Here is a 20,812-nt window from a genome sequence, read left to right as displayed (position 1 = left end):
GTGGCAGCTGTTTTCTCCTGTTTTCAGACGTAAATGCCTGCTATCGTGTGAACATACCCTTATATTAAAATTAGTTCGATTATCTAATATATGTAAATGTGACAAATTAGCAAAAATGTAAGAAATCAGGTATGGGGCAAATACTTACACAGAAATACTGTGTGAACATAGTAAGATTTTGTGGGAAGAAGAATGGGTTCACCTGAAGGCAAGATATTAACTTTATAAGACCCAAGTCCCATTACTGGACGATGATTTGACAAATTCGCATCATGCAAAATTGAGATAAAATTTAGCATAATGTGAATTTGTTGTATTAATAAAATTAACCCCTTCCCGACATTTGCCGTAAATGTACGTCATGGAAAGCATTGACTTCCCGCAAAATGCCGTACATTTACGGCAAATGTTTGGCACCGGCTCAGAAGCTGAGTCGGTGCCATCATCGTCGGATCTCAGCTGTATCTTACAGCTGACATCCGACTGTAACGGCGGGGACCGAAATTAGCTTCGATCCCCGCCATTAACCCCTTAAGTGCAGCGCTCAAACGCGATCGCTGCACTTAAGGTGTTTGCAGCTCATCGGAGCCCCAACAATGAAATTGCCGGGGTTCCGGTGGCTGCAATGGCAACCGGAGGCCTAATACTGGCCTCCCGGTCTGCCTAGGACCGAAGCCGGTCAAGATCCGCCCGGCGGCGGAGCCTGATCGGCTTCCGTAGCGGCTGGCAAGATGGCGCCGGGTCAGGAGCTGATCCGGCGTCATCAGCGGTAGAAGTCAGCTGTACTGTACAGCTGACATCCACCTGTAACGGCAGGAACCGGAGCTAGCTCCGATCCCTGCCATTAACCCCTTCGATGCAGCAATCGAAAGCGATTGCTGCATCGTAGCGGTTACTAGCAGATCGCCAGCCCTGTCAGGCAATCAGGACTGGCGACTGCTGTTATGGCAACAGGAGACACAATGGTCTACTGCTCTGCCATTACGGAAGCCGATTTAGGCCCCGCCGGGAGGCGAAGCCTAAATCGGCTTGCTGTCAGTGAATGACTGACAGATCTAATACATTGCACTACATAGGTAGTGCAATGTATTAGAAAAAAAACAAACTGACCGTTGGACCTTCAAGTCCCCTAGTGGGACTTGAAGAAAAGTGTAAAAAAAAAAAGTTTGAAAACAATAAAAGTTTCAAGTAATCAAATAAAACACAATCACCCTTTTACTCTTATCAAGTCCTTTATTATTGAAAAATAATAAACCATACGTATTTGGTATCGCCACGACCGTAACGACCTGAGGTATCAAAATATTATATTATTTATTGCACGCGGTGAACAGCGTAAAAAAAAAACGTAAAACACTTTACCAGTTTCTGTTTTTTGGTCACTTTGCCCTACAAATATTAGAATAAAAAGTGATCAAAAAGTCGCACGTATCCAAAAATGGTACCTATAAAAACTATAGCTCGTCCCGCAAAAAACAAGCCCGCCGTCGACAAAAAAATTAAAAAGTTATGGTTCTCACAACTTGGCGACAGAAAAAATACATTTTTACAAAAGTAATTTTATTGTGCAAAAAGTTGTAAAACATAAAAAAGTGCTATAAATTGGTATCGCCGGAATCGTACTGACCCGCAGAATAAAGTTAACATGTAGTTTATAACGCATGGTGAACGCTGTATAAAAAAAACCCAAAAAAAGCTGTGCCAGAATTGCGTTTTTTTGTTTACCTGGCATCCCAAAAAATAGGATAAAAGGTGATCAAAAAGTCACATGTACCCCAAAATGGTACCAATAATAACTACAGCTCGTCCCGCAACAAACCAGCCCTCATACAGCTACGTCTATGAAAAATAAAATTAGTTATGGCTCCAATAAGTCAGGAATTTAAAAAAATATGCAGTTGTGCCCGAGGGGAACATTTCAAGAGGCGATTTATCAAGGACCTAAAATTAGGGAACCAGGAAGGGGAGAGCCCAAACATATCCGCTGGAAGCGACGGTGTCCGCATTATACCAGGACAACACTTTCCCAGCAAAATTCCCTAAACTACAAAAGGTGCGGAGTGTGGACCAAAAGGGGGATAAGAAATGACACCATTTATCAGTGCGACACTGGCCTGTGCGGAAAGGATTGCTTCACAGCGTAACACACATCTATGGATTATTTTTATTTTTTTATACCACCTGACTATGCCCCTTATATACTCCGCCCCGCTTACATGTACCCCCACATTATAAATGGAAACACCAGCAATACTCAAACAAATATAGTACCAAGCAAAATCCGCTCTCCAAAAGCCAAATGGTGCTCCCTCGGCTCAGAACCCTACAGCGTGCCCAAACAGCAGTTTCCTTCAACATATATGGCATCGTCATACCCGGGAGAACCCTTTTAGCAATTTTTGGGGTGTGTGTCTCCAGCGTCATAAGCTTGGCATGACATATTTGCCACAGAATGGCATATCTAGGGAAAAATATAAATTTTTAATTTGCACCATCCGCAGCGCATTCATTTATGGAAAAGACCTGTGGGGTGAAAATGCTCACTACACCCCTTAATAAATGCCTTGAGGGGTGCAGTTTCCATAATGGAGTCACTTCTCAGGGGTTTCTTTTTATTATTTCACATCGGAGCCTCTGCAGTTGTGAACCAACACTTTGTAAATCGCCAAATTAGGCCTCCACTCCGCATGGTACTCTTCACTCCTGAGCCCTGTCATATGCCCAGGCAAAAGATTAGGGCCACATGTAGGGTGTTTCTAAAACCGGGAAACACCGCATAATAATTAGAGCGCTGTCTTGTTATGGTGGCACAAGCCGGGCACCACATATTGGCATATCTATGGAAAAAAATCCCATTTTCACTCTGCAACATCAAGTGAACACTAATTTCTACAAAACACCTGCAGGGTTAAAATGCTTACTACACCCCTTGGTAAATGCATTGAGGGGTGTAGTTTCCAAAATGGGGTCAGTTCTGGGGGGTTTCCACTGTTTTGGGCCCACAGGCGCCCAGAAACCAATCCAGCAACATCTGCACTCCAAATGGCGGTCCTTCCCTTCTGAGCCCTGCCGTTTGCCCAAACAGCAGTTTATGACCACATATGGGGTATTGCCGTACTCGGGAGAAATTGCTTTACAAATGTTGGGTTCTTTTTTTCCTTTATTTGTTGAGAAAATGAAAAAATTTGCGCTAAAGCTACGTCTTATTGAAGAAAAAGGACTGTTTTTATTTTCACTGCCTAATTCTAATAAATTCTATGAAACATCTGTGGGGTCCAAATGCTCACTACACCCCTAGATGAATTCCTCAAGAGGTGTAGTTTCCTAAATGGAGTCCCTTTTTGGGCGTTTTCATTGTTTTGTCCCCTCAGGGGCTTTGCAAATGTGACCTGGCCTCCGCAAACCATTCCTGCTAAATGTGATCTCAAAAAGCCAAATAGTGCTCTTTCCCTTCTAAGCCCTGCCGTGTGTCCAAACAGCCGTTTATTACCACATGTGGGGTATTGTTTTACTCGAGAGAAATTGCTTTACAAATTTAGTGGTTCTTTTTCTCCTTCAGTCCTTCTGGAAATGAGAAAAAATTAGCTAGACCTACATTTTCTTTGAAAAAATTTAGATTATCATTTTCACAGCCTACTTCCAATAATTTATGCAAAAAACCTGTGGGGTCAAAACGCTCATTATACCTCTAGATAATTTCCTCAATGGGTGTAGTTTCCGAAATGGGGTCACTTGTGGGGGGTTTCCACTGTTTTGTCCCCTCAGGGGCTTCGTAAATGTGACATGGCCTCCGCAAACCATTCCTGCTAAATTTGAGCTCCAAAAGCCAAATGGCGCTCTTTCCCTTCTAAGCCCTGCCGTGTGTCCAAATATCCATTTATTACCACCTGTTGGGTATTGTTTTACTCGGGAGAAATTGCTTTACAAATTTTGCGTTGCTTTTTCTCCTTTACTCCTTGTGGAAATGAGAAAAAGAAAATAAAAAAAAATAAAAATAAAAAAAAAAAAAAAAAAAAAAAATCGCTAAACCTACATTTTCTTTGAAGAAATGTTGATTTTCATTTTCACGGCCTACTTCCAATAATTTCTGTAAAAAACCTGTGCGGTCAAAATGCTCACTATACCCCTAGATAATTTCCTTGAGGTGTCTAGTTTCCCAGATGGGGTCACTTTTGGGGGATTTTTACTGTTTTGTCACTGCAAGAGCCCTTCAAACCTGACATGGTGCCTAAAATATATTCTAACAAAAATAAGGCCCCAAAATCCCCTAGGTGTTCCTTTGCTTCTGAGGCCGGTGCTTCATTCCAGTAGCACGCTACGGCCACATGTGGGATATTTCCTAAAACTGCAGAAACTGGGCAACAAATATTGAGTTGCATTTCTCTGGTAAAACCTTCTGTGTTATAAAAAAAAATTGTATTAAAAATTTATTTCTGCAAAAAAATATTAAATTTGTACATGTCACCTCTACTTTGCTTTAATTCCTGTGAAATGTGTAAGGCGGGATTCACATGACCGGGTCGTTCCCGAGCCCGAGTGTCGGCCGGTAAAATCTGCCATTTTGCCCGGACGGTTTGCATTAAGTTTTGCATCCGTGCCGGGCAGATCCGGACAGTGACATCAGCGGCAACTCCTGAAGGGGAATCCCCATGTGTTCGGGGATTCCACTTCAGGAGTTTCCCCTGATGTCACTGCCCAGATATGGACAGAGACATCAAGCGCTCTGTCCAGGAGCGGAATCCCCGAAAACACGGGGATTCCACTCCTTCAAGGAGCTAAAGTGCGGCTAGCACATAGCAGAGCGGGGAGATACCTCCCCGCTCTGCTATAGTGGCGTCGCTACAGTAGTAGCAGCCACAGCAGCTGCTAGCGGCGCCATCGAAGGTATCGCCGGGCCAGGGTGCTTTTAAAACAAGCAGGGGAAGGGAGCCAGCGCAGCGCTCCCTTCCACCTGCTGTACACCCCGGCCCTGCCACACAGTGTACAGCAATGCCATTCGTCAGAATGGCATCAACTCCTCCTCCTCACATGCACTCTGCGCTGTGAGGAGGAGGAGATAGAGCGCAAGCGCCGGAAAACCCGGCCATCACTCGGGACACATCCCGGTGATGGCAGTGTAATACCCGGCCCCATAGACTTCTATGGGAGCCGGGCGAAGATAGAGCATGTCCTATTTTTTGACGGCCGGTTTTCCCGGCCGTCAAAAAAATCGGTCGTGTGAATAGCCCCATTAGGGGTCTATTATTCCTAATGCAGCCGGGTGCCGGCCGATTTATGAACGGCCGGGAAACCCTGTCGTGTCAATGAGGCCTAAAGGGTTAAGACATTTTCTAAATGCTGTTTTGAATACTTTGAGGGGTGACGTTTTTAAAATGGGGTGACTTTTTGGGGGTTTCTAATATATAAGGCCCTCAAAACCACTTCACAACTGAACTGGCCCCTGTAAAAATAGCCTTTTTAAATTTTCTTGAAAATGTGAGAAATTGCTGCTAAAGTTCTAAGCCTTGTGATGTTATAGAAAAATAAAAGGATGTTCAAAAAACGATGCCAATCTAAAGTAGACATATGGGTGATGTTAATTAGCAACAATTTTGTGTGGTATAACTGCCTGTCTTACAAGCAGATACATTTAAATTGAGAAAAATGCAAATTTTTGCAATTTTTCACAATTAAATACTGAACATATCGAGCAAATTTTGCTAGTAACTTAAAGTGCAATGTGTCACGAGAAAACAATCTCAGAATCGCTTGGATAGGTGAAAGCATTCCGGAGTTATTACCACATAAAGTGACACGTCAGATTTGAAAAATGAGGCTCTGTCAGGAAGGTCAAAAGTGGCTAAAGAGGGAAGGGGATAATATAATTGAAAGAAATGCTGACTTCCCTTTGAATTATTTTATTTACTATATCGATAAGCAATAAGAGTGGACACAGGGGACCGTGTAAGATATTTGTTTGCAGATATTTCTAATGGAATAGCGCAGCGAGCTGCACTATTCCATACAGTTGAAATTAAATTATATACAGTATGTATGTATATATATATATATATATATATATATATATATATATATACACATATACACACACACACACCCCGAAGGAGGCCATAAGGACTCTCTTTGAACCTGCGCCGGGTGAATAGGGTGCCTATAGATATGTTTAGCGTATGCTATATATATATATTTTTTTTTTTTTACATTTTGGGCAGTTTTAATTTTCTCATGTTTATCCATGTACATGTAAAATGATGGAATATCAGTTTTCACATTTGCTGACAAATTTTGCAGCCTATAGCAAAATTTTATGTTATCACGTCACTATCACAAGATTAACGACAGACTCCCTTGACATGAATGTAAAATATTCCTCTCCAGATGTGTAATGAAAGAGTGAGGAGTGCAGCAGTTCCATTAAAGCGGAGCCAACACGGGCTGAAATGTCATGCACCTTCCTAGTGACATCGAGAATACTTTCTATTTTGGCTTGATCAGAACAGAACTTAGACTCCTGTATGCTCCTTAAAGATTTTCTCTCAGCCGAGCCGTCAGTGCAGCTCACTGACGGATTCAGTTCAGAACGGCTTTCTGCAGCTTCTATGTACTGTATGGGAGAAATTAATAATTGTTGGTTTTAGTATATCATTCAGTAGGAAAATCCGTAATATAGAGTTAATTATCTGAAAACATGTGTCAGACCTTGAAACTCTTAGTGAATAGTTGTTATGGGTCAGTCAATTCCAGACTGAAGTTTTTAATGAGACCAAGAGTCTTATCTAATTCCACTTTCTCAAAACAACTATTCCAGGTGTGACATCAATGAAGCTGGAACTTTAATTCCAATGGAGGGGCTCAAGAGCATTTCCTGAGGCCATATATAGATATGCTTCCGTAGTTTCTTTATGCAAGTAATATATTCATATACTAGGACGTGAACTTTTAATGTGATTGGTAAAGGTATTTTTGTAACTGGACCGAAACGTCGCACTCTGCCACTGGCATTAAAAACAAAATAAAAATACCTTGGTTTCAAAATTCGTGTGCCGGATACTCTTTTATACTGGGCTGGAACTAAATCATATATGAATGCGATTGGTTATTAAACGCTCTGTGATCACAACTGTCTCTCCTTTAGGCCTCATGCACACGAACGTAAAAAGGGCCCGTAAATACGGGCCCATAGGCTTCTATTGGCCACGGTTACCTTCCAGTTTTATTACGGGAAGGTGCCCGGGCTGTTGAAAACTATAGAACATGTCCTATTTCAGGCCGTAATTACGGCACGGGCAGGCCCATAGAAGTCTATGGGGCTCCCGCAATTACGGGTGGCAACGTGTGTGTGCACCCGTAATTACGGGAGCGTTGCTAGGCGACGTCAGGAGATAGTCACTGTCCAGGGTGCTGAAAAAGTTAAACGATCAGTGCGGGACAGAGAGAAGTGGCCGCACTGATCGGCAATAACACTTTCAGCACCCTGGACAGTGAGTACCATGCGCGGCGCTCACAATATAGATGTCTAAAGTTACTTCAAAAACCTGTAACAAAAAAAAAAGTTCATACTTACCCAGAACTCCTTGCTTCTTCCTCCAGTCCGGCCTCCTGGGATAACGTTTCAGCCCATGTGACCGCTGCAGCCAATCACAAGCTGCAGTGGTCACATGGAGTTCCGCGTCATCCAGGGAGGTCGGACTGGATGTCAAAAGAGGGACGCGTCACCAAGACAACGGCCGGGGTACGTATGAACTTCTTTTACTTACAATCGCTGCGTTCCGCTGCAGAAACTCCGCCTGAAAGGGCTGCCCCTTCTCTCTATCCACCACTGATAGAGAGAAGGGGCTGCCGATTAGTGCCGAGATAACGGGTCCGTAAATACGTGTGACAAAAGACCCGTATTTACGGGAGAAAAAGAATATGTTCGCATGAATGGGGCCTTACGATCAAAACGTCTCTGCCTCCACAGGACATGCCTACGTATCAAATATACAGAAATGTACATGCCATTAACAATCAGCAACTCAGACAGTCTACAGTCCACTAGGGATGCACGATGCATCGCAACTGTGCGGGCGCACAGCTCAGTATTGTAACACATGAATGTATGAGAGCGGAGCTGCGGATGTGTGATACAGCCATTGCCCCGCTCCAGAGTCCTGACAAGTGCGCGCCGTCAGGATGATGCGATGCGGCCAGCGCTGCACTAATGAGTGGTGGCAGTGAAAACCGAACATGGCGGGCGCTGTGCAAAACACCCCCATGTTCTGTCTTCAGTGCCTGCGCTCATTAGTACAGCGCCGGCCGCATCACCGCACTTATTGTCAGGAGAGGGGCAATGGTTGTATTACACAGCCGCAGCCCCGCTCTATAACGGCGGAGATCAGATAAACCTCTCATCTCCACCGCTATTCTCCTGAATGCTGCGATCAAAGCTGACTGCAGCATTCGGGAGAAAATGAGAAGGGATGCCCCTGGATTGCATCACAGGAATACCTGTGACGCGATTGAGGGACATACCATATATGGGCAGACAGCCCAGGATCCATTGAAGGACCCCAGGGCTGTCTTACCATATTTCCTGTTAGGGCATACTTAGGTATGTCCTAACTGCCTGTGTACTATCTGTACACAGGCTAATGTAATGGCATATAGATATATGCCAGTACATTAAAAGTCTAAAAATAAAAGTAAAAACAAAGTAATATTAAATTAAAAAAAATACACATACACCTTTTTTACAATAAACATTAAAGTCTCAATACATAAAATACACATTCGGTATTGGCACGGCCGTAATAACCTGCACAACAATTTTTTTGCGTCTTTTAGGATGTGTGAGCTATAAAAAAATAAAATAAAAACGTCTTTCTTTCACTTATTGTGAGGCACGAGGTGGGATGAATTTAACCATGTGCCTCACATTAAGGCCTTATTCACATGAACATGTATTACTTCCGTGATACGCACGTGAAAATCACGCGCGTCGCACGGACCTATTTTAGTGAATGGGGCCGTTCAGACAGTCCGTGATTTTCACGCAGCGTATGTCCGCTGCGTAAAACTCACGACATGTCCTATACTTGGCCGTTTTTCACGCATCACACACCCATTGAAGACTTCTTTTGTTATTGGGTCAAATGCTGAAAGTAAACAAGAGGGAGTGCGGGAGGGAAAGGGATCGATGATACTAGGGGACTGCGAGATAATATCATGCCGGATGTTGTCAATTTTAACTTTAAAATAAGCAGCCATGTCTGCACTTTAAGAATAAGGAGGGAATGAAAAGTATCAAAGAGGTGTTTTGTATTATTAGATAGTGTGGAGATGAGAGAAGTGAAATAGGCTTGTTTGGCGCGGTGAAGGGCAGAGTTGTAAGTTCACAGCATAAATTTGTAATGGAGGAAGTCTGCTGACAAGTAAAATTTTTCTCCACAGAAATTCTGTGGCGGATGGTTTGGAGTGTAGGGGGGGGGCTGCTTCATCCAAAGCATTTTTCATCCAAAAAGAATTTTGAGGCAGATTTTCCGCCTGCAAAAAACGTTGTGTGAATCCAGCCTTAGACTTCTATTGGCCATGTGTACCTTCCCGTTTGCTTACGGGAAGGTGCCCGTGCCGTTGAAAAATATGGAACATGTCCTATTTCAGGCCGTAATTACAGCACGGGCAGGCTCATAGAAGTCTATGGGGCTCCCGTAATTACGGGTGGCTACGTGTGTGCACCCGTAATTACGGGAGCGTTGCTAGGCGACGTCAGGGGATAGTCACTGTCCAGGGTGCTGAAAGAGTTAACTAATCGGCAGTAACTATTTCAGCACCCGGGACAGTGACTACCGCTGGAGTTAATAGTATTAAAAGTTAACTTTCCGGCTTCTTCCTCCATTCCGGCCTCCCGGGATGACGTTTCATCCCATGTGACCGCTGCAGCCAATCACAGACTGCAGCGGTCACATGGACTGCCGCATCATCCAGGGAGGTCGGACTGGATGTCAAGAAGGACGCGTCACCAAGAAAACGGTACGTATGAACTTCTTTTACTTTCAATCGCTGGGGAAACTCTGCCCCTTCTCTCTTTCCAGCACTGATAGAGAGAAGGGGCTGCCGATTAGTGCAGAGAAAACGGATTCGTAAATACGGGTCGAATACTGGTGACACCGGACCAGTGGGATGAAACGTCATCCCGGGAGGCCGGACTGGAGGAAGAAGCAGGCAAGTTAACTTTTAATACTATTAACCCCAGCGGTAGTCACTGTCCAGGGTGCTGAAACAGTTACTGCCGATTAGTTAACTCTTTCAGCACCCTGGACAGTGACTATCCCCTGACGTCGCCTAGCAACGCTCCCGTAATTACGGGTGCACACACGTAGCCACCCGTAATTACGGGAGCACCATAGACTTCTATGGGCCTGCCCATGCCGTAATTACGGCCTGAAATAGGACATGTTCCATATTTTTCAACGGGAAGGTACCCATGGCCAATAGAAGTCTATGGGCCCGTAATTACGTTCGTGTGTATGAGGCCTAACCCCTAAAAAGAGTTCACACAAGGTGGGACATCAGGAATGCATGTAACATTTTAAAGGGGCTGTACCCCACCCCCCGGATTTTCGAATGCGGTCCCTTGTATTCAGAGTCAAGGCAGGCAAATATTTCTGCTACAGTAACACTCCCCCAATGCGGTGGAACTGGCTTTCCTTCTGGAGCTTTTTGACATCAGCAACATTGTGTAACCTCACAGCAGGCTGCGCATCCGATGGTAGAGGATCCTGCCTATGGCCAGCTGGGTTTAACAGGAAGCCTCTGGCATGGTGGCTTCTCCACTCTGACAATCTCTTGAGTTACCACAGCATACGGAGCATCCAGTGCTGATTGATGTAATGCTCAAAGGTCTCGACAGTTGAGCCAATGTGTAGACTCAGGGATTGGTGGCACCGTGTCATCACTTCATGCTCAGGATCACTCTACTCTAGATGGCTGTACTTGAGAGGGGCGTCCTAAGCTAGGTACCTGCTGACTAGACTGGTTACCAGCTACAGGGCCTTGAATGCAAAAATGGATACTAACTTTTTAAAACCATTTATGCTGATCTATATAAACTTTGTAATTTACTTACTGTTGAAATGTAGTTGTTTTACCCATGTAAGTTTATCCGTGTGAAATTACTGCCACTAGGCTTCTCCCTTCCTGTAATCTGATGTCCACCCCCTATTGTCAAGCAAAATCCATCCCTGGTTACAGAGCAGAATTGATGGGGGTGCGTCTCTTTACTGCCTGCTATAACTTTCTATGGAGAGGGAAGGGGAGGGAGCAGAGAAAGTGTGTGTGTGACTCCCCAACACACATTGCATACAAGTTAATGAGAAGGGAGGGGTGAGCAGAGGAGGAAGCAGGAGCAGAAAGAAGCACACAGACGTGATAGTAAGCTTTCTATGTCACCCCAGTTCTGGACTCTCAGCTACACTGTTCATTACTGCTATATAATGTCCCCCATGCTACTGTAGCAAGCACACACATATACATATATATATATATATATATATATTAGATACAGACAGAGCAGGATTCTCCTCCTCTATGTGCGCAGAAGACATGATAGCATTTAGTCCAGCTTAGGGACAACTTAGAATTAGAGATAGAACCTGCAGAGGGGAAAACCACTAAATAATGCCACATACAAGTCATATAATGGCCAGAAATAGTCTTATTCCTCATGTACACACATTTGACGGCTTATTCTGAAAAGTCTCCAGGAAAATTAGGTCGGCTTTAAAATCTCTGTAGCATTATCTTCCTTTGGCCAAAAGGAGTGCAAATGAGAACGTCCACTGTTGGTGGCAAACCCACTCCCCTGACCGGGGCCCCAACGGACACAGGAAGCCGAGTCACCTCTCATCAAAAAAAAGGGTGACTGTGCTGGCCCATCGCCGCTGTAAGTTCTCTCTGTAAGAATTCCAAGAACACCATCATGAGGACAGTGGGTCCAGTACTGCCATTTGTATCATCAGCCACAACGGACATCAATATATTCCACTGTGATCCTGCCGACTACGCCAATTGTGTTAAATGTTTCTTTAACACTTTAAAAACACCAGGCCAAGGAGTTTTTCATTTTCGTTTTTTCTCCCCACCTTCCAAAAGCCATAACTTTCTTATTTCTTCGTCGACATAGCCGTATGAGGGCTTGTTTTGTGCGGGACAAGTTGTAGTTTTTCATGACAAATTTACTGTACCGCAAAATGAACTGGGAATCTGAAAAAAAAAATATTTGTGGGGTGGAATGGGAAAAAAACAGCGCTTACACCATTTTTTTTTACATCGTTCACTGAGCGGGTTAAATAACGCTATATCGTGATGTTTGGACTTTTATGGACGCGGCGATACCAGTTACGTTAACTTTTATTTTTTTTAACTTTGCTTTAGGGAAAAAGGTTTTTATATTTACATTTTTTTGGAACATTCTAAAAAATCTTTATTGAACAGTTTTTAGACTTTTTTTTTTTTTTTATTAGTCCCCCGAGGGGACTTGAAGCAGCGATCGTTCGATTGCTTGCATGATATACTGCAATACTAATGTATTGCAGTATATCGGGATTCTGACAGTCTCCTTCGAAGCCCTGCCTAGGCAGGGCTACAAAGGAGTACAAAGATGACAGACCTGGGGACCTTTATTAGGCCCCCAGGCTGCCACAAGAACCACTGTAAACGGCCGATCGTGCTGCAGGGGGACACAATAGCGTGTTTGAGGGTGCGCCCCCGATTCTAACAATTTCAATGCCACGGTCGCGATTGACCGTGGCATTTAAGGTGTTAAACAGGCGGAATCAAAGTGATCTTTGATTTCGCCCGTTGAAGTGAGGTTTCGGCTGTGTATGGAGCGAGCTCAGCCTGTGAGCTCGCTCCATACTTCCCCTTAACGGCTGCCATGTACCAGTACGTGACTGGTCGTTAAGGCGTTAATAATCAGTGTTGGAGTGTGAATAGATTTATTAAAGTAGATTCTGTGTGTTCATAACTAGGGTCGGGATATCAAACTCCACAGCAGTTCCATGTAGGGTCACGCCAAAGTGACTGTCAGCTTTTAGTCCATCCTGCCATGCCGCTGTGGGTCTCAGAGGTCACTCTCTTCCACCGCCTACCACGCCTATATGCCAGCACGGGTTTGCATCAGCCACTTAGTACTGGGAACACCATGTGACTCCAGGGGTCATCGTGGTCGATACACAACTACCTTTTACACAACTACCTTTTACAGATAGCAACTACTCTCGGTTGAAGTTGTGCTGCGTGCACGTCACATAATACACTGCCCAACCAGGAGTACGGTCCCCAATCCACATGTGACACACACAGTTCTTAGTCCAAGTCAACACTTGCATTATTTCTTCTACACCCAGGAGAGTTACGATTACAGCAGAAGGATGGGGGTACATGGCATTCTTGGCGGTTAGTTATTTGTCAGGCAGAGTTTATGGATCTCTAAATAATGGATCCCTCTCTTGCCCCCAATAAGAGTTCCAAAAGTCCTGAGGGCAAGTTCTCACAGCCCTCTCTCATGGGACCCTTGTACAGAACTTCACTGTGCTCTTTACTTCCAGCCGTCCTTTCTGGGCATACGGTCTATGTCTCCTCTCTTTTGTAATCGCGCTGAACCAACTGTACCCAACCTCCCCCTCAACCACTTCCTGCTCTCCTCCCCTTGATTACCAGTACAATGTCCTATTCGACGCTGTGGCAGCGGTTCCACCAATGATAAGGAGCACAGCCGCATGAGGGAGAGGACAGTCTGGACAAAACAGACAAGCGGGAACATACAGATGCTGGCAAACCACACCAGGACCAAAGGGGAAATGGGGACAAAGACGACACTCACTCTCACTACACACAAGATAAGACAACTACGTACGTATGTAACAATTTAAAGGGGCCATATCACCCCCTTGCAGACGGATCAAAATGGCGACCAACTGAGCCCATTGTCCAATAAAAGGGTACATCGGTCTCCATCGAGGCTTCCATCGTCGCGATGGCAAAGATGAACAGTGCTGAAAACCCCATTGCAACTCTGGTACATAGCCTCACTTCTTGTAAAACTACCAAATGTGTATTAGCAAGGAGTAGAATACAGATGGGAGCAGGACTGGAGGATCAAATTACACAGTAACAAAGTTACTATGGAAACACAAAGGGGGAATATATAAACGGCTGTTCGCCAGCGTTCTGCTGTTAAACAGTTGCATATTATGACGCTCACCATATATGTGCAATAATTTGTCTTTTTTAGTTTTACAACACCTCAGCCACTTTTTAAAAAAAGTAGGTGGAGCTTAGCGTAACAGGGCAGGTTTACCCGCGGCCCGACAAATTCACTCTAATGTACAGTTCGGCGCATCTTCCTCCTGCAGGATTTAAACTGGCGTATGAAAAATCAGTCTTCGTAAATCTGCCCCATAGTCTGTGTAGTAGCTGGAGACACAAAACACTAGGAACTGGGACAAATGAAAACATCTGGCGAGGGTGTTTATAGCCTTTACTTTACTGTCTATGGTCCTAAAGACCTAATGTATAGGCCTAGTGCCATTAACAACAGGGCCACATTGGTTCACAATGCCTTTTTATCATTGTATTCTGATGTTTATTCCTGGTTTTTTTTTTGGTACTTTCCTGTTCCGAGTCTATTTTGAGGTATGCTGTTGCTATGGGCAGTTGCTGGATCCTTCTGGAAGCAGCTCAAGGATAGCTGTGGTTCTTCTGTGATTGGCCAGCAGCATTTTGGCAGGAAGAAGATCTTCTTTATAAGCCTGGACTCTCTGGAGAATCGCTGTCTTGTTCACCTTGAGCAGCGCCCCGCCCGCCCAATAAAGATTAACTTTGTAGGGTAGACGCGGTATTTATAGTGGGGTTGTCACCCATTTAAATATGGGTGGACTAAGGTTATTCTGCTATTTTTATTGGTGAATTTTAATTATGGTTATTACAATTTTAAGGTAACCCAGAATAAATACTGTGGCCTTATTTCATCCACATTTAAGTCGGTGTCTTATTTATTATTATGTTTGTTTTATGCCATCTGTGAACCCATGAACCCGGCTAGAGGAAACGTACAGCTTCTATGGCCGACTTCTCATGACGCCGTAGGTCTTTACAAAAGTGCATAAAGATCAGTGTCTATACTGCATCCATATGGACTCCTATATGCAGGAGGGGGGTATAAACAAGCACGGCACAAGCCTTCTCCAGAAGATCTCAACATAAACGCTGGCGCAGACAATATTCTGGAGTGATACAATGTGACGCAGCATGCACATGCATTACATTTATAGTTGCCTTCCTTCACAGCCGTCAGTTTGTGGTAGAGGTCAGGAAATCCCACAGAGGTCATATAGGGAGTGCATTGCTCTCTACTCCACAAGGGTCAGTGTAGGACTATTCCTAAATGACCTACGGTCCATTTATTTGGTGACATTTCAGCCTACTAAAAATTCCAGTAGTATTCCACCCATTATACTCGATTCCCCATTTTAGAGGCGTAACCAGAAGCTTCTGGGTGCCACTGGAAAATAAAAAATGAGAGGCTTTGGGCCCCCTGAGGCGCCAGGACCGAGGCGTGGCTGCTACTGTACCTCCGCACACCTGACCATTGTTTGCCTGCTAGGTAGGTTATGCCACACGCTATGCTCTATACTCAATGAATCATTTTCGGAAGATTTACGCCACAATACTTAGGAGAATTTTTTTTAAGTGTGCACAGAAGACCTGCATTAAAATGCAATGTGTAGACTGGGCCTGAGGCTCCATCTCCTTGCGTTATCTGCAGCCATCAGGAACAGACTTGCCAGGCAGGCCTCAGTCTACAAGCATGGCAGCTACTATAATGGCAGTGCCAGGCTGTTTGCCCACACAGCACAACATACAGATGATACGTACACAGCACACATTCCCCCATCAGCCAGACACTACCACATCCCCGCAGACACCGCTCCTCCAGTCTCACCTAGGCCCACATCACCGGCATATCATGCCCAGGCCTGTGCTTACCGTCACCCCGTACTTGAGAGCGATGCCCTGCAGGGTGTCGCTGGGGCTGACCGGATGCTCGATGAACCGCTCAGCCCAGGGCGCCGTCACGTTTGCCGTGCTACCGTACGAGCGGGTTTTGGTCCGGGCCAAGCTCAGGGACAGTTCGGCTTCGGATTCGCACTCCGAGGTAGGAAACATGGTGTAGCCGAGCCGGCTGCCTTCATCTCTGTGCGGCCGTAGCACCGGGGACAATTCCGCCATCTTCTGCGGAGGTGTAGACGCTCCGGTAACGGTAACAACACTACATTCACTGGATCCCCCACTACCATTCCCGCAGTCAGCAGCAGGGGGCGCTGATCTTATCCGAGCGCACTGGGAGGAGCGGCCATGCTGTAGTGTCCCCGTCCAGTATTATATTATCGCAGTGTACCTCACAACGTTTGTACGGATCAGACATATTCCCGCTCACCGTCGGGTCGTTTACGATCCTATTAGGGTATGTTCACACGGCCTATTTACGGACGTAATTCGGGCGTTTTTGCCCCGATTAACGTCTGAAAATAGCGCCTCAATAGCGCTGACAAACATCTGCCCATTGAAAGCAATGGGCAGACGTTTGTCTGTTCACACGAGGCGTGTATTTACGCGCCGCTGTCAAATGACGGCGCGTAAATAGACGCCCGCGTAGAAGAAGTGACCTGTCACTTCTTTGGCCGTAATTGGAGCCGCTATTCATTGACTCCAATGAATAGCAGCGCTAATTACGCCCGTAATTGACGCGGCGTTCAAGCGCCTGCACATGCCGGTACGGCTGAAATTACGGGGATGTTTTCAGGCTGAAACATCCCCGTAATTTCAGCCGTTACGGACCCCCGCCGTGTGAACATACCCTTAGGGTATGTTCACACGGCCTATTTACGGACGTAAATCGGGCGTTTTTGCCCCGAATTACGCCCGAAAATAGCGCCTCAATAGCGCTGACAAACATCTGCCCATTGAAAGCAATGGGCAGACGTTTGTCTGTTCACACGAGGCGTGTATTTACGCGCCGCTGTCAAATGACGGCGCGTAAATAGACGCCCGCGTAGAAGAAGTGACCTGTCACTTCTTTGGCCGTAATTGGAGCCGCTATTCATTGACTCCAATGAATAGCAGCGCTAATTACGCCCGTAATTGACGCGGCGTTCAAGCGCCTGCACATGCCGGTACGGCTGAAATTACGGGGATGTTTTCAGGCTGAAACATCCCCGTAATTTCAGCCGTTACGGACCCCCGCCGTGTGAACATACCCTTAGGGTATGTTCACACGGCCTATTTACGGACGTAAATCGGGCGTTTTTGCCCCGAATTACGCCCGAAAATAGCGCCTCAATAGCGCTGACAAACATCTGCCCATTGAAAGCAATGGGCAGACGTTTGTCTGTTCACACGAGGCGTAAATTTACGCGCCGCTGTCAAATGACGGCGCGCAAATAGACGCCCGCGTCAAAGAAGTGACCTGTCACTTCTTTGGCCGTAATTGGAGCCGCTATTCATTGACTCCAATGAATAGCAGCGCTAATTACGGCCGTAATTGACGCGGCGTTCAAGCGCCTGCACATGCCGGTACGGCTGAAATTACGGGGATGTTTTCAGGCTGAAACATCCCCGTAATTTCAGCCGTTACGGACCCCCGCCGTGTGAACATACCCAGACTGTTAACAGCTGCCTCGTTTCACACGTAAATGCTCCTCCTCGTAATTTACGAGGCGTCTGAGACGCTCGTAAACCTTGAGCCGTGCTTCATTGATTTCAATGAAGAACGGCTCAAATTACGTGGCAAAGAAGTGCCCTGCACTTCTTTGCCGAGGCAGTAAATTTACGCGTCGTCGTTTGACAGCTGTCAAACGACGACACGTAAATTACAGGTCGTCTGCACAGTACGTCGGCAAACCCATTCAAATGAATGGGCAGATGTTTGCCGACGTATTGCAGCCCTATTTTCAGACGTAAAACGAGGCATTATACGCCTCGTTTACGTCTGAAAATAGGTCGTGTGAACCCAGCCTTAGGGTATGTTCACACGAGGGCGTCCGTTACGGCTGAAATTACGGGGATGTTTCAGCCTGAAAACATCCCCGTAATTTCAGCCGTACCGGCATGTGCAGGCGCTTGAACGCCGCGTCAATTACGGCCGTAATTAGCGCTGCTATTCATTGGAGTCAATGAATAACGGCTCCAATTACGGCCAAAGAAGTGACAGGTCACTTCTTTGACGCGGGCGTCTATTTACGCGCCGTCATTTGACAGCGGCGCGTAAATATACGCCTCGTGTGAACAGACAAACGTCTGCCCATTGCTTTCAATGGGCAGATGTTTGTCAGCGCTATTGAGGCGCTATTTTCAGACGTAATTCGGGGCAAAAACGCCCGAATTACGTCCGTAAATAGGCCGTGTGAACATACCCTTACTCTGTTGGCTTCTCCTCTGTGCACTGTCCCTCCCTCTGTCAGGCTTCTAGGCATTTTCTAATTAACATTGCTCTGTTTACCGGACATTTTTACGTTTGTTAGGCTTTTTTTTGCAGGTCGCTTTTAAGATTTAAAATTCCTGAAGGAATTTCCTTATCTCTCTAAAAATAGTGACACCCTGAAAAAGTTGTGTCTCCTCCTGGTGTAATATGCGGTGGGTATGTGTCTGTATAAGGGTATGTTCACACACACTAATTACGGACGTAATTCTGGCGTTTTTGCCCCGAATTACGTACGAAACATGTGCCTCGATAGCGTTGACAAACATCTGCCCATTGAAAGCAATGGGCTGACGTTTGTCTGTTCACACGAGGCGTATATTTACGCGCCACTGTCAAATGACGGCGCGTAAATAGACGCCCGCGTCAAAGAAGTGACCTGTCACTTCTTGGGGCGTAATTGGAGCCGTTATTCATTGACTTCAATGAAAAGCAGCGCCAATTACGTCCGTAAAGGACGCGGCGTTCAAGCGCCTGCACATGCCGTTACGGCTGAAATTACGGGCATGTTTTCTCCTGAAAACATCCCCGTAATTTCAGCCGTTACGGACGCTGTCGTGTGAACATACCCTAAGGGTATGTTCACACGCAAAATCAAGGGCTGGAAATGACAGCTGTTTTCAGAGAAAACTGCCTCTGATTTTCAGCCGTTTTTGAAGCTGAAAATGTTCTTTGAGGCACAATGAAAAACAGGTCCAAAAAAGGCTCAAGTGACGCTCTTTTTTACGCAGCATTTTTTTACCCACCGTTTTTTAAAACTGCGGCGTAAAAAAACACCCTGTCTGAACGAAACACTGTTTTTCCCATTGATTTTAATGGGCAGATGTTTGTAGGCGTTTATCTACTGTTTTTTCGTTTATGCCCCGAAATACGCCTGAAAACACAGCGTGTGAACATATCCTTAGGGGATGTTCACACAACCTATTTTCAGCAGTTTTTTGGGCCGTAAACGCCCCCCCCCCCCCCCCCCCCCCGGAAAAACGACTAAAAATGCGGGGGCTGAATGCCTCCAAACATCTGCCCATTGATTTCAATGGGAAAAACAGCGTTCTGTTCCCACGGTGAGTTTTTTTACACGGACGTTTTTAAAAAAGGCCACGTAAAAAACACCTCGTAAAAAGAAGTGTATGTCACTTCTGGAGCCGTTTTTCATTGACTCAATAGAAAAACGGCCGTAAAAAACGCAAGTTGCTTAAAAAACGTCTGAAAATCAGAGGCTGTTTTTTCTTTAACCCCTTTCCGCTATTGGGCGTGACTGTACGTCCAGATTCAAAGTGCATTCCCACAATATGGCGTCACACCCTGTAGATGAAGCAGGCACAGGAGCTGTGCGCGCTTCATCTTCAGCGGCTGTCAGCTGTTATACACAGCTGACATCCCGCTGCAACGGTGGCGACGGCAGTTACCGCCGATCGCAGCCATTTAACCCCTTCAATGCGGCTGTCAATGACGTCCGCCGCATTGAAGTGGTTGACAGGGAGGGAGCTCCCTCTGTACCCCCCTCCCCGTGAGAGATCGCGGGAGGCGATGGTTGCTATGGCAACTAGGAAGCCGTTGCTAGGCTTCCTAGTTGCCCAGGTACGGAAGCCTGTTAGGTCCTGCCCGAGGCATGACGTAATACGCTAACTGTCAGTTGATGAATGACAGTTAGGGTATGTTCACACGGCAGCGTCCGTTACGGCTGAAATTACGGGGCTGTTTTCAGGAGAAAACAGCTCCGTAATTTCAGCCGTCATGGCATGTTGAGGCGCTTTTTGCTGCGTCAATTACGGACGTAAATGGAGCTGTTTTTCCATGGAGTCAATGGAAAACGGCTCCATTTAACGGAAGGCACTTCTTTGACGCGGCCGTCTATTTACGCCCCGCCTTTTGACATCAGGGCGTAAAAAAAATGACCGTCGGAACAGAACATCGTAAGACCCATTCAAATGAATGGGCAGATGTTTGCCAACGCTATCGAGCCGCATTTTTGTACGTAAATCGAGGCGGAAAACGCCCGAATTACATCCGTAAATAAGCCGTGTGAACATACCCTGACAATACACTGCACTACATAAGTAGTGAGATGTACCGGGGATCAGAAGACCAGATCTTCAAGTCCCCAGGTCAGTGTAAAAGAAAAAGTGAAAAAAGTAAAAAATAATGAGCCGTGCCCACCCTGAGATGACCCCAGTTTTAACCGTTTGTATAAACGGAGACCCCTATTAGACTGTTTCAGTGCCCGGTTTTCCCAAGCATTCACCCCCGAGAAGTGTATTTCTATTGATGAGTCCTTGGTACATTTTAAAGGGAGGG

At 45.7% G+C, this 20,812-nt stretch overlaps 1 protein-coding gene across 2 annotated transcripts in view; it reads right to left on the bottom strand.

Moving 5' to 3' along the window:
• The window catches only part of LYSMD2 (LysM domain containing 2), a 51,759-nt gene extending 35,293 nt beyond the window's left edge, over positions 1-16,466 (bottom strand). The window contains exons 1-2 of one of the 2 annotated variants that reach the window (XM_075855218.1): positions 16,027-16,466; positions 6,284-6,604 (exon numbers count right to left, since the gene is read on the bottom strand). In XM_075855218.1, coding sequence (XP_075711333.1) covers positions 6,314-6,604; positions 16,027-16,269 — 534 coding nt within the window. In that variant the 5' untranslated portion in view covers positions 16,270-16,466 and the 3' untranslated portion in view covers positions 6,284-6,313. Of the gene's footprint in view, positions 1-6,283; positions 6,605-16,026 lie in introns of those variants that run through there. The other variant, XM_075855217.1, reaches the window with a different exon arrangement.
• Between the last annotated feature and the right edge of the window lie 4,346 nt (positions 16,467-20,812).

The sequence above is a fragment of the Rhinoderma darwinii genome, chromosome 3 (assembly GCF_050947455.1).
Source record: "Rhinoderma darwinii isolate aRhiDar2 chromosome 3, aRhiDar2.hap1, whole genome shotgun sequence".
In the NCBI taxonomy this organism is placed as follows: Eukaryota; Metazoa; Chordata; class Amphibia; order Anura; family Rhinodermatidae; genus Rhinoderma; species Rhinoderma darwinii.
Note: the sequence above shows the minus strand (reverse complement) of the source record. Positions and strands in the feature narration are given on the sequence as shown.